At 43.8% G+C, this 26,207-nt stretch overlaps 1 protein-coding gene across 1 annotated transcript in view; it reads right to left on the bottom strand.

Moving 5' to 3' along the window:
* POLRMT (RNA polymerase mitochondrial) overlaps positions 1 to 26,207 on the bottom strand; it is a 41,241-nt gene continuing 15,034 nt past the window's right edge. Inside the window, exons 10-21 of the mRNA XM_089535771.1 lie at positions 25,131 to 25,916; positions 24,233 to 24,355; positions 22,532 to 22,654; positions 21,530 to 21,709; positions 19,790 to 19,876; positions 18,555 to 18,668; positions 11,821 to 11,873; positions 9,740 to 9,838; positions 7,784 to 7,856; positions 6,568 to 6,659; positions 6,069 to 6,142; positions 1 to 1,695 (exon numbers count right to left, since the gene is read on the bottom strand). Coding sequence (XP_089391897.1) covers positions 1,646 to 1,695; positions 6,069 to 6,142; positions 6,568 to 6,659; positions 7,784 to 7,856; positions 9,740 to 9,838; positions 11,821 to 11,873; positions 18,555 to 18,668; positions 19,790 to 19,876; positions 21,530 to 21,709; positions 22,532 to 22,654; positions 24,233 to 24,355; positions 25,131 to 25,916 — 1,854 coding nt within the window. The 3' untranslated portion in view covers positions 1 to 1,645. The remainder of the gene's footprint in view (positions 1,696 to 6,068; positions 6,143 to 6,567; positions 6,660 to 7,783; positions 7,857 to 9,739; positions 9,839 to 11,820; positions 11,874 to 18,554; positions 18,669 to 19,789; positions 19,877 to 21,529; positions 21,710 to 22,531; positions 22,655 to 24,232; positions 24,356 to 25,130; positions 25,917 to 26,207) is intronic.

Genomic DNA, 26,207 nt, shown 5'->3' with positions numbered 1-26,207 from the left:
TTTCAAACAATTAATTTTATTTACAGTTGCTTAATAGTGGCTCTTAAACACATGGCAGCCACCTCCTGCCCAAAACATAACCGTCCTGTAAAAACAGGAGTGGAGAAAATCTGCAGCCCTCTACTAGATATTGCTTGACTGCAACTCCCATCCTGTCTGACCCTTAGCAGTGTTTTCTGGGCATGGTGGAAACAGAGTACAACCATATCTAGAGATGTAGATTCTCCACCTCTGCCACAAAGGCTAGATAACAAAAAAAAAGGTGGGGAAAGAAGTTTTCTTTAAAAAGGGAAAACTGGAGGAGGGGAACTATATTCCCAAAGGACTCGATCCGCACACAGCAATGGTAGGGAAGAAGAAACTACTCCCGCGTGGTTTGCTCTGGTAGCAGAAGAGCAAAAGAATGACATGGGAGGAATCAAGGCAAGGCCATAAAGCCAGAAGAGGTAGTGTGCTTGTGTTATGCTTCATTACCCGCACAAAAAAATACTGCCCTTTGCAAATGGTTCCTGCATCACATTGCAGTCTCAAAAAACGGAACCTTTCGAAGCTGTGAAGGAAAGACTGTTCCCCACTGAGGTCCAACTTGGGAGCCAAAAGTGATCCAAACAGACCTACTCCTGTCTCATTCCTCTAGGAATCTGGCAAAAGGGAAGCAGAATTTTGAAAGCCCTACTGCAATGCAGGAAGGGAGGGCAATGAAAAATAAGGAAACCCCAGAGGCGCTTTAGCACATTATGAAAATGACCGCCATGCCCCCAAAGGCATTTAGGTTCTACAGAGAGAAATGTAATTCCTGAGGGGTGCATACAGCCTACAGACCACACTCTGTCCACTACCCTTAGTAAAGTCTAGGGACAAAGTTTATGTGTTTGACTAAGGGTTGCCCCAACTTCTCTCCCAGGTCCCAATAATCCAAGCACTGGCACTGTATGAGAGAGGCAATAGGGTACAGACCACATTGGATGGGTGGGTGGGGGTTCTAAGAAGTCCTGACCTACAACAGAACAGCTCTTTGTATGGTCAGTACAACACAATGGCTTTCACTGGCATGCATACTTTGCACCTAGCCCACCTTACACCTGCCCTGGTTCAAACAATGTCACAAAGGATGTGCTAGTAGTAGAAGGGTTGAGTAAACTGCAGCCCTCCAGAAGTTCTTGGACAGCAACTCCCAGCATCCCCCACCCTTAGCTTTGATAGCTAAAGCACAAGGAAGCAGCCGTCCAGCAAAATCTAGACCCTTGTATTTTCCCCACTCCAATATATACAATATACAATATCTGTATAGACAGATATTGCTCTGACCACCAGCCATGCTGGCTTGGGTTGATGGGAGTTGCAGCCCAACATCTGAAGACTTCACTTTGCCAATCTTTGCCCACACACACACACACACATCCCCACAGAAGACTTGGCATCCTCTTGCTATGGGTAGTGCTTCTGGTTGGTCTAGAAATTGCCACCTGGGATGCAGAAAGAAAATGGAGGAAGGAGGAAATTAAATGGGGCAGCTCTGAGTCCTGATGGAGTGAGGACTCCCCTTTGCTTTCACCCCAGAGGTAGCACAGTCTGGTTTGAGCCCAAGCAAAGACACTGGTGGATTGAGCGTCAGGAAGGAACACGCAAGGACCATCCTCCAAGGTCAGCTGAAGAAGTAGGTTGATTCCTTCACCTTCTCTAGATCAAAGTCACCTGAAAATGGAAAAAAGAGATATCAGGAGATGTTAGAATGAGAACCTCAGTTTTAAAATCTGCCCTCTTCTTGGTTAGAAACTTTAAGACACTGGCACGTAGCATTGCCACTCACATCATATCTTGTGGTGGCAAGGGAGCCATTTTGGAATGTACCAAAAACCACTGCTTATGTATTTCCTTTGGTGCTTCTGGCTGGATGCCCAAACTGAAACCTGCAGAGCTGCACATGGGTCCACCCAACTGTGAAGCAGGATTGAAGCTTCGATGGGGATTTGGGGCCGCTTGGAGGGAGCCTGGTTGCCTCCTTTCAGTGGTTTACTGTTAGAAAGGGGTGGGGAATTATGATGGGTCAAATGTCTATGCCAAAACCTTCCGTGAGCTTCATGGATTGATAAAAAATGCAATCCTGCCCTGACAAACCATGGAAAGGTACAGATATTCACTCACCTCTCTCTTTTTTATGTTATTTTCAAATGCCACACACTGCAGGGGTGGCTGCAATCTGTTTGGAAGAGTCTTGTAGAAGTGGCAAATCCCTTTTTTGGCCATAAAAAGGGGAGTCTGGAGAGATTGAGGGTCACAAATATAGCCTTGGGGCTAAATATGGTCACACTTTGCTCGCCCCGGTCTACAACCTGATCTCCGGCTTCAGGGTGGGATCGTCACATTAATAAATAACAGGAATGCTTGAGCTATGTGTTCCTGAATGGCAGGGTTTAGGTTAGGAGACACTTGCGGTTTCTCTTCTAACTTGTATGATTCCAACAGTAAGGAGTGAAACAAATTATTATTGAGTTCTCTTGCCTTTTTGCAAAAGATGTATTCTTCCATATATACTATTACAGTACAATACCCCCACCCTGCCGCCAGCAATGTAAGAAAGCAACCGCCATTCAAAACACCACATAAAAACCCACAGTCGACAAAATTAAAAATTGCAACTGGTGCCCAGAGCATTCAGAATCAAATCAAGCAAATCTTTTCCCTTTAAAAATAATAAATCTTGGGGCCCTAAAGACTTTTTTTAAGCCCTTAGAAAGCAACCAAGAATAAACTGGGCAACCAGCCATGGTTAACCTCAGGAGGCCCTTGTTTGACTGCTGGGATGCTACTGAGAGCAGCCACAGATCACGCTAGGGATGAGAGTACAGGAAGGCAGATTTTGTCTTTCAGACAGCTTGGCGACTGCTACTTCGCTCCGCTGTGACAAATCCTAGCCCAAGGTGGGAACCATGTTGCTCTCCAGGTGTGGTTTCTGCACACAGTTGCAGCTTCTTACCTAATACTTGTTGTTGTTGTTAACTGCCCTCAAGCTGATCCTGACTCACAGGGACCCAGTGGATGAGAAATCTGCAAGATAGTCTATCCTCCACTTGTCTGCTTAGTTCTCGCAAATTCATGCCTGTCACCTCTCCGATAGAGTCTATCCATCTGGCATGCGGTCTTTCTTTCTTTCTACTAGTAATCAGTATCTTCTTGTTATGTGGCCAAAATACAACAGTCTCAATCTGATCCTAACAACTGACCTAACTAGTCTCTATCCCTGAATCTCTAACATCTCCCAACAATCATTCCAACTAATTGAGCTGAGTCTAACTAATATTGAGCCCTGATCTGACTAACTCTCCTAACATCTCTCAATCCTAATCTTAACCTAATTGATCTGAATCTAACAAAATCTGTTTTTGACCGTAGAAATAGACTGGAGTCTACAAAAGTTGATGCTGCCAACTTCTTTCTTTCAGTAAGAAAATTTGGGAGGTGGAGATCAGGACGCTCTCAGGCCATCATAAGTCAGAAGCAACTTCAACAAGAGTTGTTCAAGGGGTGTGTGAGACTTGGGTCCACAACACACTGCAGAAATAATCCAGTTTGAGACTGCTTTAACAGCCTTGGCTCAGTGCTAGGGAATCCCGAGAATTGTAGTTTGTGAGACATTTAGCCTTCTCTGTCAGAGAGATCTAGTGCCACAATAAACTACAATTCTCGGGATTCCCTAGCACTGAGCCAAGGCTGTTAAAGCAGTCTCAAACTGGATTATTTCTGCAGTGTGTTGTGGACCCAAGTCTCACACACCCCTTGAACAACTCTTGTTGAAGTTGCTTCTGACTTATGATGGCCTGAGAGCCAGTGTGGTGTAGTGGTTTGAGTGTTGAACTGCAACTCTGGAGACCAGGGTTTGATTCCCTGTTTGACCATGACACCCACTGAGTGTCTTTGGGCAAGTCACATGCTCTCAGCCTCAGGGGAAGGCAATGGCAATAGCAAACTTCCTCTTAACAAATATTGCCAAGGAAGCCCTTAGGGTTGCAGTAAGTCAGAAATGATTTGAAGGCACAGAACAACCAAGGTAAATCTATCATGGGGTTTTCTTGGCAAGTTTCTTCAGAGGATGTTTGCTATTGCCTTCCCCGAGGCTGAGAGTGTTTCATGGTTTCATGGCCAAGTGGGAATTCCAACTCTGGCCTCCAGAATCTACCTCATCTTAATTTCTCTAATAAACACATCATTTTTAAACATAAATCCAGAACATCAGGGATTGTCACCCCAAACTCCCTAGCCAGCATGGGAGACAAAAGGTTTCCAAGCTCTGAGACCAAGAGTGCCACAGAATGCTGTGTGTTGCTGGGGCAGCAGGAATGGAAAACTGAGAGGTGGGTATGGAAGAGAGCAGCCAAGGAATGGGCATGGCTGGCTGAACCACCGAACAAGATTCACCCACGCTGAGGGATTTTGTCATGATTACATGCCATCCTTACAATTTACAAATGGGGAACAGAAGGTAAGGATCAGGAAGGGCAGCTTAAGCCTGTGAGGACAATCCTCTACTTGGGTCTTGCTTGGATCTGGCCAATTACTAAGCCAGATGCTATGTATCTTCTGTTGCCAATAAACAGAGAAGCAAACTAAAAAGGCAGCTAGGAGATTAAAGTGGCTCAACTGAAAATATAAGATTAAAGATGAGCGCTATGAGATGTCTGCGAAGGGAGGTGATGGGAGAGAAAGGGCAGGTAGGGGAAGGATAATGGGTCGTGTCCCCACAAACAATTCCTCTTTCCGGGAATGGAATTTTTGGACTGGATTTGTAACCCTGAAAGTGGACTGTTACGGGACCGAGGGGAATACCATTTGAACCTCACGTACTCAGACCAAGCTAGGAGGTCTGTTGGAAGAAGAGTTCAGGATTGTGAATCACATGGCATATGGACCACACACATACCCTCCAACATTTCACGGATGAAAATTGGGACACACGTGGCCACTCAATATCTGAGTGTGGCCAGACAGCAAAAGTTCTCGATGGAGAAGAACATACAAAGCCAGGAGAGGCTGTAGCAGTTTGCTTTTGCCTGAGCCTATTGGGAAGGGCAAGATTCCTCCTCTCCTCTCCTCTCCTCTCCTCTCCTCTCCTCTCCTCTCTCCTCCCTGCTGGGTTAATTGAATGCCAACTTCTTTTGCACTTTTAAATCAGTTTGCGGCAACTGAAGTAAAGTGAGGACAAAGGAGGAAGTGGAAGGCGGAGAGAGAAACCAGGACATTTTAACGGTAGGCGAAAAAGTGGGATGGAAAAGATCAATCGGAGCTGTCCTTGCCAAATTAGACAATTGGGAAAGAATGCATACATGGCCTCAATCCTGTGTTTGTAGTCTTATACCTTATACACCATCTTGAAGTATAAGGTCTTCTAGAATGACCCTCTCTTGCGTCCCATCAGTCACAGCAATACATTATGGGTGGACATGGGAGAGGGCCATCTCTCTCTAGCACCCCAGTAATTGAATATCCTTCCCTTAAAGGTCCAACTGGTCTCAGCATTGCTGTTACTGAAGACTTGCCTATTTACAAAAGCTACTGGAGTCTAACTGGTGTTACACAAACCCATACATCTGCATGGTTTCAATTTTTAACCGGTTCTTAATCCATCATTTTTCACATTGCTCAACTTGGAGAAAGAGGTGCAAAAAGCTCATTCCTCTGTGAAAAAACTTTGCATTTAAAAAGCATATACATTTTTTGCACACAAAAAATTACATGTTTAAAATGTGGGGAAAAAAGGGTTTTGTTCAAACTAAGGGGTTTTTGGTGTAAGTGCAAAACTCCCTGGGGCAAGCTACTGTTCTAGGTTTGGACATCAGAACAAGCTAAACAATCCAGTTTCATACATTGACAACAAATGAGGGGTTTGAACTGTGGCTTGTGATAAATTAACAAAACAGTGAGCATGCCAGTGGAGACAGGACTACACATCACAACAATATGGATTGCCAACAAACCACACCGCGGACTACTGTGAATACAGCTTCAATCTTCCACATAGATTCTCAAAATATCTGCCCTCCTTCCCAAATCAAGACAATTCATCCTCATACCTTTCTCAGGGACATTAGACAGCAGCTGTAAGAGCCTTCGATACTCAAGAGATTTTTTACTCTTCCACTCAACCCTGGGGGAAAAAGGTGAGGGAGAGAAAAAAGATGCCACCCATGAAAAAGTACATATTTATGCAAACATATAAAGCTGCATTGCCTCCAGAGGAATCACCGCTTTGGTTTACACTGCAAGAATGAAGTATAAAAGTTTCACAAGAGTGAAGTCATGGACAACCGCACAGCATAATCATAAATGCTACAACGCAAAGCGGGGAAAAAATCAAGTTTCTCATTTCAGAAAGACAGTTATCCAGAAGATTTTTTTTAATTGTGGATTTTAAATGATAATTTTTTTAATGTGCATTGTATGAATGTGGGGGAAATGAAAGGGAAATGTACTTTGTTTTTCAAGGCCTCCTTAGGGTGGCATGCTGGCATGTTCTCATTGGTATTTTAAGAGGAGCAAACAGAACGTGAATGGGGCAATGGTAACACTTACGGAAGATAGGTACAGTATTTCTGCAGCATGAACTTAGACAAGTCATCTAGGATGGGTTGACTGTGGAGCTCGACAAACTGGTCACGACAAACCTAGGAAGAAAGAGGGCCCTATCTTTACATGAACAAATATGTATGAAAAATGCAGATCTAGATTACCAGGTAAACGAAATGTTTCAAGCCCTGCTCATGACTTGAGGGACCTGCCCATTGGAATGGCCTCTACTACACAAGATGGACGATTTAGCTCTGCATGGGCAGTTATGCATCTTCTCACTGCCAAGAGGAGTCCCCATTGCTGTCACTTATCAGTGGGCAAGGGGGGGGGGTGTCAGATTAACATAGGCTAAATTCTAGCAGAGAATTACAGTATGTCCGTTTTAAATACCATGAGCCACATGGAACATTTCTTCTGTGTCCCCTGGCACCCCACACTGAGGGGAAAACACAAGAATCCTATCTGAAATGCCATAATTTCCACTAGAACAAACACCTTTTTTAGCTATCAACACTGGATTTTCGGGACCAGAGGTAGAATCATAGCCTAGTCAAACCCCGTTTCTGCCATGCAGCCATGCAAAATCAAAGCACACCTGGCAGACTTCCATCCAGCCTCTGTTTAAAAACCTCCAATGAAGGAGACTCCACCACCCTCCAAGACAGCGTCTTCCACTGTTGCACCAGGAAGTTCTTCCTAATATTTAGGTGGAATCTCTTTTTGTGTTGCTTGAATTCCATGTTTCTAGTCTCTGGAGCAGCAGAAAACAAGCTTACTCCAGCCTTGATAGGACATCCCTTCAAATTAGTCATGAAATCCACTGGGTGACCATCCCCAAACCCAGTCACATGCTCTCAGCCTCAGGGGAAGGCAATGGCAAACTATCGTTGATGAAATCTTGGCAAGAAAACCCCATGATAGGTTTGCCTTAGGGTCGCCATAAGTTGGAAATGAAAGCACACAACACACACACCATGTCACCCCTTAATCTTCTCTTTTCCAATCTAAACATACCCAGCTCCCTAAGCCTCTCCTCATACACAGGACAGTTTCCAGGTAATCTCCCAGGAGGCACTGGTTTGACCCATGGTGGTTCAAGGAACCCAAACTTATTCACCCACCCCCAACCTCCCACCCCAGTTTAGAAACTAAAAGTTTAAACTTTCAGGCAAGCGTTGCCTTGGAATTAGGGAAGGAGCTAGCAGGGGAGCCATCTTACCTGATTCATGACATCGACCGTGAGCGCGTGAGTCCAGTAACAATCATGCACCGAGACGAACGTCAACCCTCGCCTAGGAAACAAAGCAGCAGGCCAGTCAAGCTCTCAAGCTTCGCCTCCCTATTCTCCACACGCAGAGCGAGATTTAATTGCCAAGCTATTGACTGCAGCTAAAATCGGAGCGAGCAAAAGGTTGCAGACAGGTCATCAATATACATCCTAAAGACTACAAAGCAGCGTTATGTACAAGGATGGGACAAACTCATCCTTGCTCCCTACCACCAGTACATCCTCTTCCCTCCCCAGTTCCTCCTGTCTTTGCTCATCTTATCAGACTATAGTTTTGTAAGGGACAAGCTGCATCCAATGCTGGATGTTCATCTGTGTTTGAATGGAGTCTAGCATCATAATGGAGGGGAAATGCAACCTCCCCCTACCAGCCATGGCCTTCCAAACATTCCCAACATCTGCTCTGCAAGACGGCCCCTCCTGTCTGATTCATGTTTTCCATACGGAAGAAAGCTACACTGAAGAAGAGCTGAATATCCCACTTTTTGGCACAAGTGTCTTGTTGAATTAACACCAGAGTGGACAGTCACAAAGAGACCAGGGGCCACACCTGCTCCTTTCTGAGAGAAGCAACCAGAAGGTCATTTCTGCTTTTCTGAAAGCTAAAACTTCTAGAGGGGCAAATCTCTCTTCTTTCTTTAGGTGGAGAAAAGATTTGAGTTTAGGGAGGCGAGTATCCAAGAGGTGGCCAAGGGCCACCCAGTCAGGCTTTAGAGGGCCACATGAGGCCACAGGCTACACAACTGCCACCTCTGATTTAGGACAACTTGACATAGCAATAAAAAGGAACCTCCTGGTTTCCCCTTGTCCTTGTCCTAGTCCTAGACTAAGGCCTGGAAGAGCAGCTATGAAGGAGCTAAGTAAGATCCTAAGTGCAAACACGTATAATTAAATACTAACATCAGAATCATCTGGGCTATACAGACTCCTTTCCCCTTCCCCCCCAAAGGAGAGGCAGACCACCCCAGATGCCACAGATGCCACAGATGCCACAGCCACTGGCCCAGAGGCACCTTCCGCATTGCCTTTGGAGCTCCAGGCACCCCCATCCCTTCAAGCATGGGGCTGTTTGCCTTCCTCCTCTGGCCCCTATCCAGGGTGACCAGGGGTCCCCACCCCCAAGGAGGACAAGGCCCTGCCAAATGGAGGACCTAATTTCATATGTCATAACCTGATTTCTATGTCAGGTTATAGAAGGTGGTCAGTGAAGAAAGGTGACAGAAAGGGTCCCATTGCACTACAGAACTGTAACATGATTATTCCACTTTTAACTACCATGATTCCTCCTATGGAATCTTGGAATTTGCAGTTTAGGGAGGGGTATTTAGAATTCTGAGCCAGAGCACTTTAGTGCCTTACCAAACTATAAATCCCAGGATTCCAAAGGAGGGAACAATGGCAATTAACATGGAATAACAGTGTTATATTTATGTAGTGTGGATGGCCCTCAGTCAAGCAAGTCACAGCTGCCCTGAGTTTGCAAGACCTTAGCAAATCTGTTAACAGGATGTCTTGCAGGGCTGCCACAAGTAAAAGCTAACTTGACAACAACCAACAACTGATTCTTCCCATCCCACTTCTTTGAAGTAGCTGGAAGATATCTTGTTAAATTACCTCAGCACCACATCTCTGAAGGAGGTGACATCCTTCAGGGAAGATCAATCAAAGGAAGTAAAATAGCCCTGTTAATGTCTGTGCTGCCCCTTTCCAGCAGGACAAGAACAGCAAAGGCATGCCCCCCCCCCCCCCCATGCTGCTAGTCTGCAGCTCTGATTTTCTGGCTGGGCTTGATGGGATCTGTAGTCCAGCAACATCTGAAGGGTCTGACAATGTTGTGTTTCTAAGCTAAAAGAGTGACACCTGTACCCATGCTCCGTCTCTTCTTACCTGTGGCAGTGCAAAGCAGTCAGCATCATGTGCGTAGAGTCCAAGGAATGGATGAAGTTTGGTGGGAAAGCATTCTTCTGTTTCACCGTGTCAGGTTTCCTGCAGAGAAACCACAAGGGAGATGACACAAGGAGGAATGGAAAGTAAGGGAATTTGATTATGGATTCAAGTCTGCACAGTCCGCTACTATGAAATCCACCACGGCTTGGGGATGCACCAATCGGGGTGCTTCCCAGATTGATTCATTTTCCAGGCCGCAGGAATAGGTTTCAATGTAATTGTTAAAGTGTTGTTGTTTTAAAGTATCTGTATCTCAATTTTTACAGCTGCTTTTTGTTTCTGTACAATCTGTGTTTTGATTATCAATGCTTTATAGCAGGAACAGACAAAGTACAGAGTGTGAGATACATGCAGCCGCCCCAGACATTTTTCTGATCCCTAGACTTTGCTAAAAAAAAGAATTAAAAATTAATTGGTCTCCAAATGGTGGGAACAGAGGTATTTTTGCTCATGCCTCCAAGCCATGTTAGGCCCAAGAGGCCTAAACAGGAAGTTACTTCCTGTTGCTAAAGAGGGCATCTCCTGGGCACAAAATGGCCCAGGGAACCCCCAAACCATGGTAAAATGACTTTCAAATTCATGTCTGGGGGGGTAAAACCACTTTTTAAAATAATTGTAGGGCGAGTTCAGTCCACCGATTTCTCCTGTGGGGCCATTGAGGCCTCTTCAGTTCTCAAAGTTGCCCACTCCTGCTTTATGAAACATGAGAAGTCCCCAGTGCAGCTTCTTAACCTTTAAAGATAGCCAATAATTTTTTAAAGGAACAAACACTGTGACTCCCGGATCCATCTTAGTAATATGCAAGGCCTAAAGTTATCATCTATTGTGGCATAAGAATGATTGTCATACAGTACCAGAAGGCATTGGCACCTTCTTAGAAAATGCATTTTCTTCCTATGAGAGGGAGAAGAAGGAATGCTTCTTCTCAGATGGTACAAATGCTTTTCAGTGCTACATGATGACAATCATGGGAATTCCTCTTCTCAGATGGTGCTAATGTCTCCCGGTGCTGTTTAGTGACATGTGTATGTCTCAACACTTATCATAAAAAGAGGAATTCCCTCTTTCTTAGACATGGCCTTCCCTCCTGTGTAAGAGAAAGTGGAAAAATGATTTCTTTTTTTAATATCTTAAAAGAAGCATTCCAATTTCTCTTTCTCTCTGTTGCACAAGAGAAATGCCTCTTCTAAAATGGTGCACATCTCTTCTGGAGTTGAATAATCATGTATGTACATGTCCCAAAAGGAATCGTCTTAGAGGCATTCCCCCTTCCCCTTTTCACACACTGCTTCTAACAATGACTTCTGCTGCATATACTGATGAATGTATGTGTCTTGTCACAGCAAGCATTGTCTTAGAGAAGTCATGCCCTTTTGTAATGGCAGAGGAGCAGATACAGGTTGAGCATCCCTTATCCAGAATTCCAAAATCAGAAACATTCCAAAATTGTCCACATGGATATAGTGGCACCTTTGTTTTCTGATGGTTCAATGTACACACTTTGTTTCATGCACAAAGTTATTTAAAATAAATAAAATTATCTTCAGGCTACATGTATAAAGTATACATGAAACATACATCAGTTTCATGTTTAGACTTGGGTGCCATCTCCAAGGTATCGCATTATGTATATTCCAAAATCCAAAACACTTCTGGTCCCAAGCGTTTTGGAGAAGGGAGACTCAACCTGTACTTCTTGTAAGCTGTTGTATACTGTGACAAAGATGCCATCTTCAAAGAAGAAGATACACTCTTCACTTCAATACTGTTTCGGGTTCAGAATTCATTAATCAGCACTTTGTATACTAGTCAATCAAGTTTTATTTATTTGAGATGAGAGCTCAAATAATCAGGAAAAGAACAGTGTCAAGTTCCAAGGCAATGTTAAGACTACAATCCCATCATCTCTAACCACTGAATATGCTGACTGCTGGGAGATGGAGTCTATCAACATCTGAAAAGGTTACAGCTTTTCTATCCCTGATTTTAGGAGGAAGTGTTTCCTAAAAATGGATACTCACTGGCTGATGTCATGGCGTGATTTCAGATTGACGGTCTGCATGCTACTATTCACCTGGGTCATGGAAAAGAAAAGAGAGGGGAAAACTACATGGATTCGAAGAGCTGAGAAACAAAGCCCCTTATAACACTGAGGGACTGGACAGAACATGCACACAAAGGGTGATATACATGACTTTACAAAGCAGCCCATGCAGGAAAATAACTGCTGTTTGTAATAAGATCTCCTTTGATCCCAACATTTTCTCTTAGGGACTAGAAACTTGGTTTTATCTCTTAAGAACTAGAAACTTGGTTTTCAAATAGAAGTAGGTGGGAGAGTAGAGATTCTCATAAAGCTGGATTCTGTATCTGATCCCAAACACTTTTCTCCCAGTGTGAGCACAGTTATGGCAAAGGACCATAAATGTTCATATGTCAAATGGGCAAGAGTGTTCAGTGGTTAGAAAAGAAGCAAGCAAGCTGAGAGTACCACATTTGTTGCTGTGTGCCTTCAAGTCTTTTCATACTCTCACTCTCTCTCTCTCTATCACTTCCCTAACCCACCTTAAAGGGTTGTTGTGACAATATTACCCTGGGTCTACAGGAGGTTGGATTAGATGGCCCTCGTGGTCTCTTCCAACTCTAGGATTCTGTGATTCTATGAGATGGCAGGATATAAAAGTATTAATGCTATTTTCTTAGCTAAATACTGTAATTTTTTTTCCAAAACTCATTTCTAAAATGCAATGTTATTTGTATTGTCATGCATGTCTGTCTGCGTGAAAGCTTACATACACACACTCTATATTTGTTACACCTTTCCTCCAGCAAACTCAAGTTGGCACACATGGCTGTCCTCCTCTCACTTTACTCTCCCAACGACAACCCTGTGAGGCAGGTCAGGCCATTTATGACTGGCGCAAGGTCGCCACATGGCTGAGTGGGAAACTCAAACGTGGATCGTCGCAGGTCCCATTCCAACACTCTAACCACAACATCACACTGCCTCCTTCTGTTCTATAACTGGCACCTTGGCTACAGTACCCTTTGATTCATATCAGAGCAGCTAAAGTAGGCGGAAGGGGAAGCGATTCACTTGAAGACTTGAACATTTCGGTTGTGTTACTCATACCCAGAAATATATGGTTTATGTGATTAACTGCTTCCTTCTGGAAGCCAAACAACATATCTAGTGTTTGATGCTTTAGAGAGAGAGAGAATCTGTGCATACCAGAGCTTCAATTAAAAAAAACCTAACTGTCAATAGTCCAAGAGTTTAACAAATTGGCTTATGTTTTGACTGTGCATTTCTACATGGCAGGGGGTTGGATTGGATGACCCTTGTGGTCTCTTCCAACTCTACAATTCTATGAAAAGACTGTCATTCTCTATTTTTTTTAGAAAAAACTTTACTTTCTCATTATAAAAGTTACAGATATATTGTGAGTTGCCCTTTTAAAAACTTATGAAGTTCCTAAAGCGTTTCCTAAAAGGTATAGTGGTCCCTTGGTATCTGATTCAGTTTGTTCCCAGGACTCTTGTGGATACCAAAATCCATGGATGCTCAAGTACCATTATACACAGTGGCATAGCAAAATGGTGTCCCTTATATACAATGGCAAAATCATGGTTTGCTTTTTGGATTTATTATTATTATTATTTGAGAGGGGATTATTTTCAAGCCATAGATGGTTGAATCTGTGCATGCAGAATCCATGGATACAAAGGGCCGACTGCATACAGTTATACTGTCAGCCCTCCATATCTACAGATTCTTTATCCACGGATTTAAGCTTTCACAGCTTGAAAACATTCCAAAAAAGATGCAGATTCCAAAAAGCAAACCTTGATTTTGCCATTTTATAAAAGGGGCACCATTTAACTATACATTTTACTAATAGGATTTGAACATCCACAGATTTTTGTATCCCTGGGAGAGTCCTGGAATCAAAGCCCAGCACATACCAAGGGTCCACGGTATTTTAAATTATGTGTGTGCGTGTTATGTGCTTTCATGTTGTTTCCGACATATGGCGACCCTAAGGCGAACTGATCATGGGGTTCTCTTGGCAAGATTTGTTCAGAGGAGGTTTGCCATTGCCTTCCCCTGAGGCTGAGAGCATGTGACTTGCCCATAGTCACCCACTGGGTTTCATGGATGAGTGGGAATCAAACTCTGGTCTCCAGAGTCATAATCCAACACTCAAACCGCTACACCACGCAGGCTCTATATTTTAAATTACCCCTTTTAATAATAATAATAATAATAATAATAATAATAATAATAAATCTCAGAATGCTACAAAGCAGCTGACTGAACAGCCCAAACACACAGATAACTATAAAAGAGAACAAAAACGCCACAAAAGGAGGTGAACAGTAAATGAGAGATGCCATAGCTCTTACAATCAAAAGCGTAAGATTGGGTTTTGTAAGAATGAGCTGTAACCGATGTGCTCTGTGCAAAAGAGTCAGGAAGCAAACACATCTACATTTTCAGAGGCGGATTAAAAGAAGGAATAGGAGGCTCGGCTGCTTTCGCCTTCTCTCGCCAGGCGCTGGCAACCAACCGCGGCAATCGACTCTTGTTATTCCTGGCAAATGTCACCTTGACTCTCCCCCCTCCTCACTTCTGCTGACTCACTCCCCTCCACCTGCTGACTCATGGTTTTGCCACTGCAAAAGGTTGACTCACTACCCATTATCCTCCGCTGCTTTTCCTCCAGGGGCCTCGCCTAGGTGAAAGCATGCGCACTCCTCAGCAGGTGCTCTCGATGCCTGGGGGGGACCTCAAATCCCACTCCCTCTTGTGTTTGGAGAAGAGAAGAGAAGAAATTAATGCCAGCTGAAATATTTGGATTTTCTCCCCCATGGGTGTGTTTCAAACTGAACATGAAATATAAATACATGTACAGTGGCATCCCTTGCCTTGGATACCAAAATCCGTGGCAGCTCCAGCCATGTTATATACAGTCCCCCCCCCCCCCTTAGTTTCCACAGACTTGAGATCTGTGGTTTTGGTTATTCACGGAGGGGCAACCTGCATTAAAGTTAATGGTGCACGTGCCCGTGACATGTGAACATGGCCTCATGCAGGAGCACATGGCCATTCAAAGCTATAGCGCATGAATACAGTGGACCCTTGTTATACGCTGGGGTTTGGTTCCAAGATCCTCCGTGGATAACAAAATCTGTGGATACTCAAGTCCCATGAAATATAATGACATAGCAAAATGGTTTATACTTTGTTTGAACATTTTCAAACCGTGAATGCTTGAATCCTTGTATAAAAAATCCATGTATAAGAAGGGCTGACTGTATATGTGAATTTCCAAATTCATGGGGGGGGGGGGGGTCCGGAACGGATCCTCTGCGAATTCGGAGGGAGGACTGCATAATGGCACAGTGAAATGGTGTCCCTTACATCATCTTACATCAATAAAATCCATACAATACAACAGAATAAGCAATAAGCACAAACATAGCAGCAACTATAATAAAATACATTTCCGAGCGGGCGTTAACCAATTCAATATTTTTATTGTTTTAAATTGGTTTACCTTGTTTCTATTGATTTGACTTGTACGCCACTCTGAGATCTTTTATAGGGTGAATTTGACTAGGACAGAAATCATCATCATTGAGCATGGATGGGGAAAATGAAATCTGAAGGCCGTCTATAGCCCTGGAGCTATTTCTACAGCCACAAATGTCAACTTCCAGTTGCCATTTTGGATATTTTCTCCTGCTTCTCCCTGTTCCCATATATTTTGGAAGTACACTAGTCCCTCCACATTTGAGGCTTTCGCTTTTGCGGATTTGATTATTCACAGATTTGGTTAATATCTCCTCTCTAGAAATCTCTAGGTCCTCCAGTGCAAACTCTATGGTCAACCTGAACCAAAAGTCGCACTGAAGGAGCTAGAGATTCCTAGAGAGAACGCTCCACTAAGCATTTGTAGGTCCTCCAGGGCAATTCTACGGTCAGTGTCTGGCAGATGTTGGCCTCAGAGTCGCAGTGGAGGACCGAGAGATTCCTAGAGAAGAGGTAAAAACGCAGTTTTTGTTATTTGGCCATTTTTCCACATTCCCGGAGGTCCTGTGCCCCTAACCCTAGCGAATATGGAGGGACAAGTATAGTATGAAAAATGCAAAAGGTTGAAGTAGGGAGGAAAAAGTACATCATATAGAAGCCAATCCAGAGGAGGGTTCAAAGAAGACAAAGCAGAAGTTTCTCTGATTAAGAGAATGATTGATTGTTATCTCCATGAAACAGCGGGAGAGAAATAAAGATAGAAAATTAATTGCCTGGCCAGTTGAGATTTCAGAGGGGGAGCCTCCCCTGCAGGGATGTAACTCACTAGTCCATAAAACAGACTGACAGACAGAAACCGGTCATTAATGACCTTCAGTTCAAAAAGCTGATATTTTTGGTTTCTTCCCACACAATTAGGATCTGCAAAGGTCTGAGTTTGAAATAGTTGGGAGGGGGATTCAAAATGGGATCTGCAGCAGATGGATAAAGGTATAATAGATTAGGATCCTTCTGTTCTGGTGATGCTATCTCAGTCGACCTGGTTTTGGCTCAGTTGGAATCGGGATGTTAATAAGGCTATGACCAGGAGACTACAAAAGATGACTGCTAGCATCGAAGATTGTTAAATGAAACTGACCTGCCGGCGGTGATAAGCAAGAGGTCTGGGTTCAAATCACAGCTCAGCCACAATGCTCACTAAAGCCTATTCTACCTCAAAGGTTTCTTGGTAAGATGGACTAAAGCAAAAGTAGGAAAATATCTGGGGGCTACTTTAAGGATTTTCAGGGGGTTTTTAGCAACAAAAGCAACCAACACAACTCCAAATTAGATGGCAAAAATGAAGAAAAATGAAGGAACTTCAAAGCAACCAGGAGTGGGCGTCCTGTGCAGAAGATGGACTGTGTATGGAGTTCAGTTCTGATGCTCAAAATAAATCTCAGAGCTCAAAAGTAATTCATTCTAATGTGGCTAAAAAGAGGTACAGGCATCCGTCACTAATACGACAGTTTAGTTTACAGACCACTACTGTAAAGCAAGTATCACCTTAAAGTGGCGGTTATCAACCTGTGGACTGCGACCCCTTTGGGGGTCGAACTTCACAGGGGTTGCCTAAGACCGTTGGAAAACACATATTTTTGATAGTCTTAGGAACTGAGACACATGCTTGGGGTCACCACAACTTGAGGAACTGTATTAAAGGGCCGCGGCATTAGGAAGGTTGAGAACCACTGCCCTAAAGTGAACCACAGTCTTTTTTTCACTTCCTAGTGCATATAACAATCTAAACACATATTACACTATCATTTATTAAGTCCATATTATTGATAGGTCTAAAAAAATATGCAGATGTATAAATAATAAATAAATTTGTCAGAATAAGATAGGGAGACACAAAATGCATAAATGTTATCAGCAAGACTAAGTGTGAGTAACAAAATGACACCGTACGGTCTAATTGAAAAGCTCCTAGCAAAGGGATCCAGCTTGGCGTAGTGGTTTGAATGTTGGACTACATCATTGGACACCAAGGTTTGATTCCCAGCTTAGACATGAAATCCACTGGGTGAGCTTGGCCAAGTCACATGCTCTCAGCCTCAGGGGAAGGCAACAGCAAACCTCCTCTGAACAATTATTGCCAAGAAAACCTCACGAGAGATTTGCCTTAGGGTCGCCATAATTCAGAAACAACTTGAAGACCCACAGCAACAACAGTACTAGCAAACGCCTCAAAGCAAGATGATTTAGAGTTCTGACCCCACCAGCTGGAAAATCTGCCCATTCCCGAGATAAGGGCTTGGGGAGACAATCATGTATAGAATAAAAAATGCAACCGACAGTCAGACACTCTCCTAGGTTCTAAGGGTTGTATCCAGTGCAGGACATCTATTTGGTAACAGCAGAAACCAACTCAGCAACCTCAATATCCTCAAGGCACCAGATCCTACCTGGTCTTGGAAGCTAAGCAGGACTAGACCTGGTCAGGGCTTGGATGGGAGACTGCCACTGAATACCAGGTGCTTTAGGCAATAGTTCAGAGGAAGGAACTGGTAAAACCACCTGAGATTCTTTGGCCAAGAAAACCTTATGAAACACATGGGGTCTCTATAAGGCGAAAGACAACTTGAAGGCACATGTATTACATTAAATTAGAATCCAGCATAGGTTTGTCTAGTAGAGGGGGAACCCTCTACATTGTGGTCCACAGTGATTTTTCCGGGATATTCAACAGGATAAACTTCCGATCTCCTTCATATGATAAACTCCATAGAATCATAGATTTGGAAGAGGCTTCAAGGGCCATCCCATCCAACACCCTTCTGCCATGAAGAAAGACACCATCAAAGCACTCCGGACAGATGGCAATCCAGCCTCTTTTTAAAAACCTCCAGAGGAGGAGACGCCACCACCCTCCAAGGCATCCTTCGCCATTCACTATGCTGTGAGTTGTAATCCAATAATATACAGAAGGTTACACAAAGGATGTATAATTGCATAACCAAAGCGTACGGTACTTCTTTAAAAAATACTGGTACTGATCTGCCTTCTAAACAACACTGTTGTTTATAGCATTACAAACCCAGTTGATCAAAATAATAAACCCTCAAAAACTGTAGCTAGATAAAGATTGACAAGCATAAGACCTCCAAAAAAACCTGTCAAACTTCTACAAAAAAAGATAAAGATTAAAAAAAAACCACGCCTGTTTCAGGGCCTTACCAGGATGGATTTGGAACGATGGTAAGGCTGAACAATAGGAAGTCCCAAAGGAGTCACCCACTCCACCGTCCGTCCAGATTTGGATATAAGCCGGGCACAATCTGTCAGCCAGCCCTGAAAGAGAGAACACAATGGGTGAAGTATTGGGAGGGAGGAGATCAGGAGGGAAAGAAGAAAGATGTGAAGGCCTGAAAAATTCAGAAAGAATACATTTCCCATTTTGTTTCCCCGAAAATTCAGATCGTAGAATGTTTCCTTGCTGAATGGCTAATTATATACTTAAAACAAAGTGTTTGTATGTCTGTGCTGTTGTTGTGTGCCTTGAAGTCATTTTGGACTTATGGCAACCCTGAAGCAAACCTATCATGGGGCTTTCTGGGGCTGAGAGTGTGCGACTCCCCCAAAGTCACTCAGTGGCTTTCCATAGCTGAGCGGGAAATCAAACCCTGGCTTCCAGTGTCGTAATGCAACGCTCAGACCACTACACTGCAATAGCAATAGCAGCTTCATTTATATGCCACTTCATTCCACACTAAGCAGTCTCTAAGCAGTTTACAACTGTAAGCTAATTGCCTCCAACAAGCTGGATACTCATTTTAGCAACTTCGTAAGGATGCCAGGCTGAGTCAACCCTGAGCCCCTGGCTGGGATTGAACTCACAACCTTGTGGTTTGTGAGTGAGTGGCTGCAGAACTGGCATTTAACCATTGCGCCTCCACTGGCTCTTCATTCCTGCAAATGTATTTCTGAAAACTATGGAACATGAAAACAATTATCTAAGATTATGTATAGTATCTGACCATTGCAATTCCTGCTCTTGAGGTTTTTTTATGGGAATCAGTACAGTATTTTAGGTCTGTTTATGGAAGACTGAGGGGAGGCAAAGGCCTGTTACAGACTGCCAAAATAAAGCTGCTTTGGGTCTCTTTGGAGGTATGCTGTTTAAATGATACATGCATCCTAAGAATCCAGAAGCTGCACCAAAGCTGCCCTCCAGTGCTTAGGAATGGAGTGTGGCTTTGGCGCGACCTCCAGACTCTTAGGACCCATGCATCATTTAAACAGCATACCTCCAAAGAGACCCGAAGCAGCTTTATTTTGGCAGTCTGTAACAGGCCAAAATATTTTTGTTTTGCAAAATCTGATGTCTTCTTCTATTTGTATCGGGGGGTTTTGCCTGCTCCGTATAAACTTATTGTGCTTATTGTTTTATTAAAAAGCAAACAAGAGTTTACCTGGATTTCTCGTGTTCCTGAGAACATCTCCTTCAGGCTGTTGAAGACCTGCTGGACCAGGTAATGAGATGCTTCCCAAACATACTCCTGGAGGAACAGAAAGAAAGATAAATGCAACCAAATGAAAAAAACAGGAGGCATCCCAAGCTATTTTCTTTCCAACGTAATGGTTGGGTTTGTTTTTTTAAAGAAACTACTATTCAGCCTCTTGAGCCAGTTAACAACCATCAGGAAAACAATACAGAAAGATTACGAGAATAAAGGCACATTAAAATATCAAAACAATGCAGCAAATAAATCACATCAACCAATCTGAAGTTTTTCTTAAATGAGACGGGAACAGAAGCTGCTTTAATAGAGTTGAGGACAAGATTGTTATAGCACTGCGAATCATTCAGAAGCCTTTTACTGTAACAAAAAGGTTTCCAGTTCTTTTACTGTAGCAAAAAGGTTTGAAAAAGCTAATAAGGGGACAGTGTGGTACAGTAGTTAGAATGTTAGTCTGAGCCTAGGGAGATCTGTGTTCCAGTCCCAATTTAGTCACGAAGTACATTGGATGACCTTGTCAAGACTGTCTTTGTATCTCTGACTGTCTTAATTTCTTTTTTCCATCCTGGCCTACCTTACAGGATTAATGTGACTAGGGTTCAAAACACACTACAGAAATAATCCATCCTGAGACTGCTTTAACCGCCCTGGCTAAGTGCTAGGGAATCTTGGGAATTGTAGTTTATTGTGGCCCCAGAGCTCTCTGACAGAGAAGGCTAAATGTCTCACAAAACTACAGTCCCCAGAATTCCCTAGCCTTGAGCCAGGACAGTAAAAGCAGTCTCAGAGTGGATTATTTCTGCAGTGTGTATTGGACCAAGCATAAAATGGGAGGAGGTGAGCCATGGATACTGCCTTGAGCTCTGCGGAGGAAAAGGCAAAGTAGACATTATTAATTCTGGTGTATGCCTTAGAGTTGTTTCAAACCTATGCCAGACTTATCATGGGGTTTTCTGGGGCTATCAATGTGTGTCTCCCCCAAGGCCAACCAATGGGATTCCATGGCTTAGCAGGGAATCAAACCTTGGCTTCCAGGGTTATAATTCAAAATTCAAACCACCATATCACACTGGCTCTCAATATTAATATTACTATTAATATTGTTCTTATTAGTGTTTATTAAGGAACACTAGTATTACTAATAATGCTAATACCCAGGATGCTGCTATTGTTGTGTGTCTTCTAGTCAATACTGGCTTGTGGAGACCTTAAAGTAAACCTATCATAGGGTTTTCTTAGCAAGATTTCTTCTGAGGAGGTTTACCATTTGCCTCTCTGAAGCTGAGACAGTGTGACTTCCGTGGCCAAGCAGGGATCTGCACACTTGTCCAACATGCCAACCACTACACCATGCAGTCTCTCAAAGGGATTTTTCAGCCTGACTTCAGAGGAGGTTTGCCACTATCTTCCTCTGAGGCTGAAAGAGTATGACTTGCTCAGGTTTCCCCAGTGGGTTTCTATGACCGACTAGGGGCTTTGAACTCTTGCCCCTAACCCAGCACTCAAATCACTAAACCACATTGGCTCTCTTGAGATTTTAATCCAGGCTTTAAAAGAGTTTTCCAAGCAGGTTCAGCACCCTGGAAAGTTTCTTTAAATCTAATAAACATTTGAAACAGATTCACTGCGCCCCACTGACACTATTAAACGCTGTCTTTCTAACGTCAAGACCCCTATTATTAATAATGCAACCTGAGGGAAATCGTCAATCTCCTTGAGGCGTTTCTCGATCTGGAGGCGTCCTCCGTAGCGCGTCACCCCATACACCACCGTCATCACTGTCTGCTTCACCACTTTGCGGCCGATGAAGCCATCTAGGACCTGAGCGATTTTGACACCATCTTCAGCATCCCTTTTTCGGAACACCTCTACCTATAACAGGACGAAAGATAAATACAGGGGCGGGAAACCTCAAGTCCAGAGGTAAAATCCAGGCACCCTGAAGTAAGGCAAATCTGGACTTCAGTTTCTCCAGATAACTATTTTCCCTTCCCCATTACACAATCGTTGTATGGTTTCCCAGTTCTGTATACATTCCCCCCACTTTTCCAATCCTAAAAGGTTAAAATGGTTTCACTGAGGTTTAGTTATTGGCAGTACAAGCTTTGCAGTTAAAGCAAGCTGGCATTTTAGCTTGAGCAAATCCTTTGCTCAGATCCCTTCTCCCTTAGGTCCCAAGGAAATGTGGTCTCTGAGTATTTTCTGAAACTCAGTTTTGGGTCCTAAAGGTAAAAGGCTTATATGAGCCTACTGAAACCACATGATCTGCAAAGGACAGCTTATCTTTCCCATATCACAGACACATGAGGTGCCACCAGATTAAAATGGATTTAGCGACAGGGAACACACAACTTCCTTGTTGCAACAGCTCCACTGGCTGCTGGTCCATTTACGGCTTGGGTCTAGATTATTTGAAGGACCATATCTCCCTTTCTGAGCCCATTAGAGCACTGAGATCATCTAGGGAGGCCTTTCTCTCCCACCACCCTCACCATGATTTGCCCACCCTTCTCTTAACTCAGGATGGTGACCATTTGAACCTGGGACTTTCTGCAACAAGGAGTGTTGGGAGGTGTGAACTGGGCCATGTTGGGAAAAATCTCAAAAACACTAAAATAATTTTTTGTCTCCAGTGACCAGAGGGCCCAATGACTTTAAAAACTTCAACGCCAGCCCTTGATCTTTCAAGCCTACCTGCTGAGCTACCACAGTATAGACATCCTGAGGCACATCACATGGCGCAAGGTTTACTGAAGCAGCGCCAACTACATCACGGCCGAGTGCAGCGTAATGCTGTAGTCCATTGCAAGAACCATCCTGGGAAGAAGGTAGGGGGAAAATATCAGAAGAATTGTTAATACTAGTAATTAAAATGAAAAGCCTTACTGTTGTAAAAAGACATAGGCCCCATACAGACAGGCCAAAATGAAGCTGCATACTTTGGAGATGTGCTGTTTAAATGATGCATGCGTCCCAAGAGTCTGGAAGCCATGCCAAAGCTATGTTCCAGTCCTAAGGACTGGAGTGTGGCTTTTGTGTGGCTTCTGGAATCTTAGGACGCATGCATCATTTAAACAGCATACCTCCAAAGTGACCCGAAGCAGCTTTATTTTGGCCTGTCTGTATGGGGCCATAAATAACCTGAGAGAAAAATGTAGCCCTCCAGAAGTTCTTCCGCTACAACTTCCACTACAACTTCTTTGGAGATTTTAAAATAGAAACCGGATGGTCATCTGTCAGGGATGCTTTGTGTCTTCCTGCATGGCACAATGGGGTTGGACTGCATGGTCCTTGGGCTATCTTCCAATTCTATGATACTATGAACTTCCATCAGCTCCTATTCAAGGTGAAGAATTGCAGGAGCTGAACTTTTGAAACCTCTGGAGCACCCAAAGCTTCCCATCCTTGATTTATATACTCCAAAGTTGGAAACAGAAACAACTGCATATTCTGATTTGGCAGGTTCAGACCGGTTTACTCCTATGCATACTATGTATACCTACTATACACCTACTATATACCCAAATCTGATCTTGGAAACTAAGCAGGGCCAGGCTGCTTAGTACTTGGATGGGAGACTGCCAACAAATACCAGGTGCTGTAGGCTACATTTCAGAGGAAGGAGCAAGCCAAACCACTTCTGAGTTTTAATGGGGTGACCGTAAGTCAACAAGAGACCTAAATGTACATACACACAAACAAAATATAAACTGTGACTTTGGTGACTAGAAATATTCTTAACGTTCCTTGTATTTAAGTAACAATTTTATCTTCCTTTCCCCCTTCTCCATTTCTCTTCTGAGAGCAGCCTCACCCTTCCCACCAAGCTGCCATGTTTCATGATGCCCACATGGTCTGAGATCCCTTCAGCCATTTTCCTCAGGTACCTCACCTCCCCACCCTGTTTGTCTCTCTTCTTCCTGTTGTCTCTTTCTCTTCCTCTGAGCTCTTGAATGAAACAGCTATGATTATATCCAATCCCACCCCACAATGAGGTTTCTTCTTCCTTCTTTTAATTTTTTGTAAAAAGCAGGATGTAAAAGCCGCTACCCTTCTGTATTCCGTTTATTGTGTGCCTTCAAGTCCCAAGGTGAGCCTATCATGGGGTTTTCTTGGCCACATTTGTTCAGAGGTTTGCCACTGCCATCCTCTGAGGCTGAGAGTGTGTGACTTGCCCAAGGTCATCCAGTGGGTTTCATGGTTAAATGGGAAATCAAACTCTGATCTCTGGAGTCACAGTCCAGCACTCAAACCACTACGCACTTTATATCCCTCAGACAGACTACCCTTTTGTATGGGAGGATCAATATCACCATCATTTTGGACCTTCTGAGAGAAGGCTAAATGCCTTCTGCTGGATCAGATCAGACCAGAATCCTCTCAGAGTTCATGTACCTGATGAACAGGGAAATGAGAGATGTATGTAGCAGGGTCTGGAGATCTCACAGCTCTGGCAATCTCCATGCAGCAGGCTAAAGCTTGCCATGGTTCATCAGTATTCATCCACCACTTCTTGCCCTGGAGGGAAAGGAGAGAGTAGAATTAAAAGATTCATGGCAAAGATACAGAACAACAGAATTGGAGGAGCAAAACAAGATGCTGGGAAGAAACCACTCCAAACACCACAATGGGGAGAGAATATGTTCAGTAGCCAAGGAATGCTAATACTTTGCTAAGGAAGGTGAAAATGGAAAACTAGAGGGTGGAAGATGGAATGGAGTATGCTGGAAGATACTATGACCAGACAGACAGCCCTCTGAAAAGGACTTCATACTGCAACACTCTGTTGAAAGAGAGTTCTCATTACAATTTGATATTTTTTGTTGTCCTGTGCTGATTTTATAGCACTTGGTGTTAGGATGTGAATTTTGCCATGGTGGCCATTTGATCACAGGGTAGGCTAGAAATGTAATATGCCCAAGCGCACATACAGCAGAACATAAGGATTCTATGGCAAAAAAATGTGGGATTTGAACCCAAGTCCCAATCCAAGATCTATTTCAGGGACCCTATTTCAGGTTTCAAATCCCACTTTTTTTGCCATAGAATCCTTATGTGCTGCTGTGTGTGCGCTTGGTGATATCCAGATGTCTTTTGGTCTATAACACACATCAATACTACACAACACAGTAAACAGTGAGGAATTATGGGAGCTGCATCCCAAAAGATCTGGATGACCACAGATTTGCAGTCCAACGTATTCCTTGAATCTACCCAAGACGAGTTTGATGATGTAAAAGGTCACACACATACAAACACACACATACAAACACACACACTTCAATTTGCCCACCGTCAGTGGATGGTCTGCTGAATCCAAGATGTCCGCCATGATCTCATTGGCATAGGCTAGCCTCTCCTTCAGGGAGTTCCTCTTCTTCAGTCCAGTGAGGTTGATAAGGTGGATCTTCAGCCAATCCAGGCCATGGAGGCCAAGTGGCTTCCCCTCCGCAAAAAGAAGGATGGCCCGTGTGAGATCACTTCCCAGGTGATTGAAGTGAGGCGGACAAGGGTATGTCCGTCCACGGAAGTCCATGTTGTGAGGGAACCAGAAGACCTGGTCTTTCATGTGCTTAGCGATGGAGAGTTTGTAGAGGGCATCCATCCGCAGGCTGTACATTTCTACTGCCTTCTTGCGGCACCGGGCCACCTCTCGCTTGAAAGCTGCCTTGGTCAAGGGACCTCCAGATCCAGGGAAGTGACTGGCAGGCTGGGGAGCTTCTGATGGTGGTGGTGGGATGTCTAGTTTCTCATTGCCCTTCTCATTGAAGATGGAGATGACAACATCCAAGATGGCTTCATTGACCTTCCAGGGACAGTTGCCCAATTGATTGAGGGCATCCATGACAGGGTGGAGATTGCCAGGGGGGCATCGGTCCAGCAGAAGCTGGTGCTGGATGGCCCCCTCCATGTACCGCATCAGCTTGGTTGGGGTGAAGATGTAGGCACCAAAGTGGGGGGAGACCCATGGCACTGGCGGACACAACATGGGGATGACAAAAGAGTCAAAGGTGAGGGTGGTCTCAGCAGCCTCCAGGAGAAGACGAGTGAGGATGGGATGAGGTCTAATGAACCCAATCTGCAGAAGACAGGAGGGAAACAAAATGGGAAATATTTAACATGGAACATTCTATTTTATCCCATCTACCCAGGGGTATTTGACGTCAAATGTTCTATCCATCTATGAAGTATCAAGACCTCCTCTGTGAGGTCAATACACAGAGGATGGACATGGGAGGACCTTCTGAGTCTGCAAGACCAAGCAAGGCTATTGATGACAGGGCAACTTGGAGGACTCTCATTCACAGGGTTGCCATAAAGTCAATGTTGACCTAATGACAGTTAACAATAACAACCCAGCTACAGCTGT

This window comes from Sceloporus occidentalis, unplaced genomic scaffold, assembly GCF_023333645.1.
Source record: "Sceloporus occidentalis isolate IW3139 unplaced genomic scaffold, rSceOcc1.0.p SCAF_8, whole genome shotgun sequence".
In the NCBI taxonomy this organism is placed as follows: domain Eukaryota; kingdom Metazoa; phylum Chordata; class Lepidosauria; order Squamata; family Phrynosomatidae; genus Sceloporus; species Sceloporus occidentalis.
This window is presented reverse-complemented; position numbering and strand designations above follow the sequence as displayed.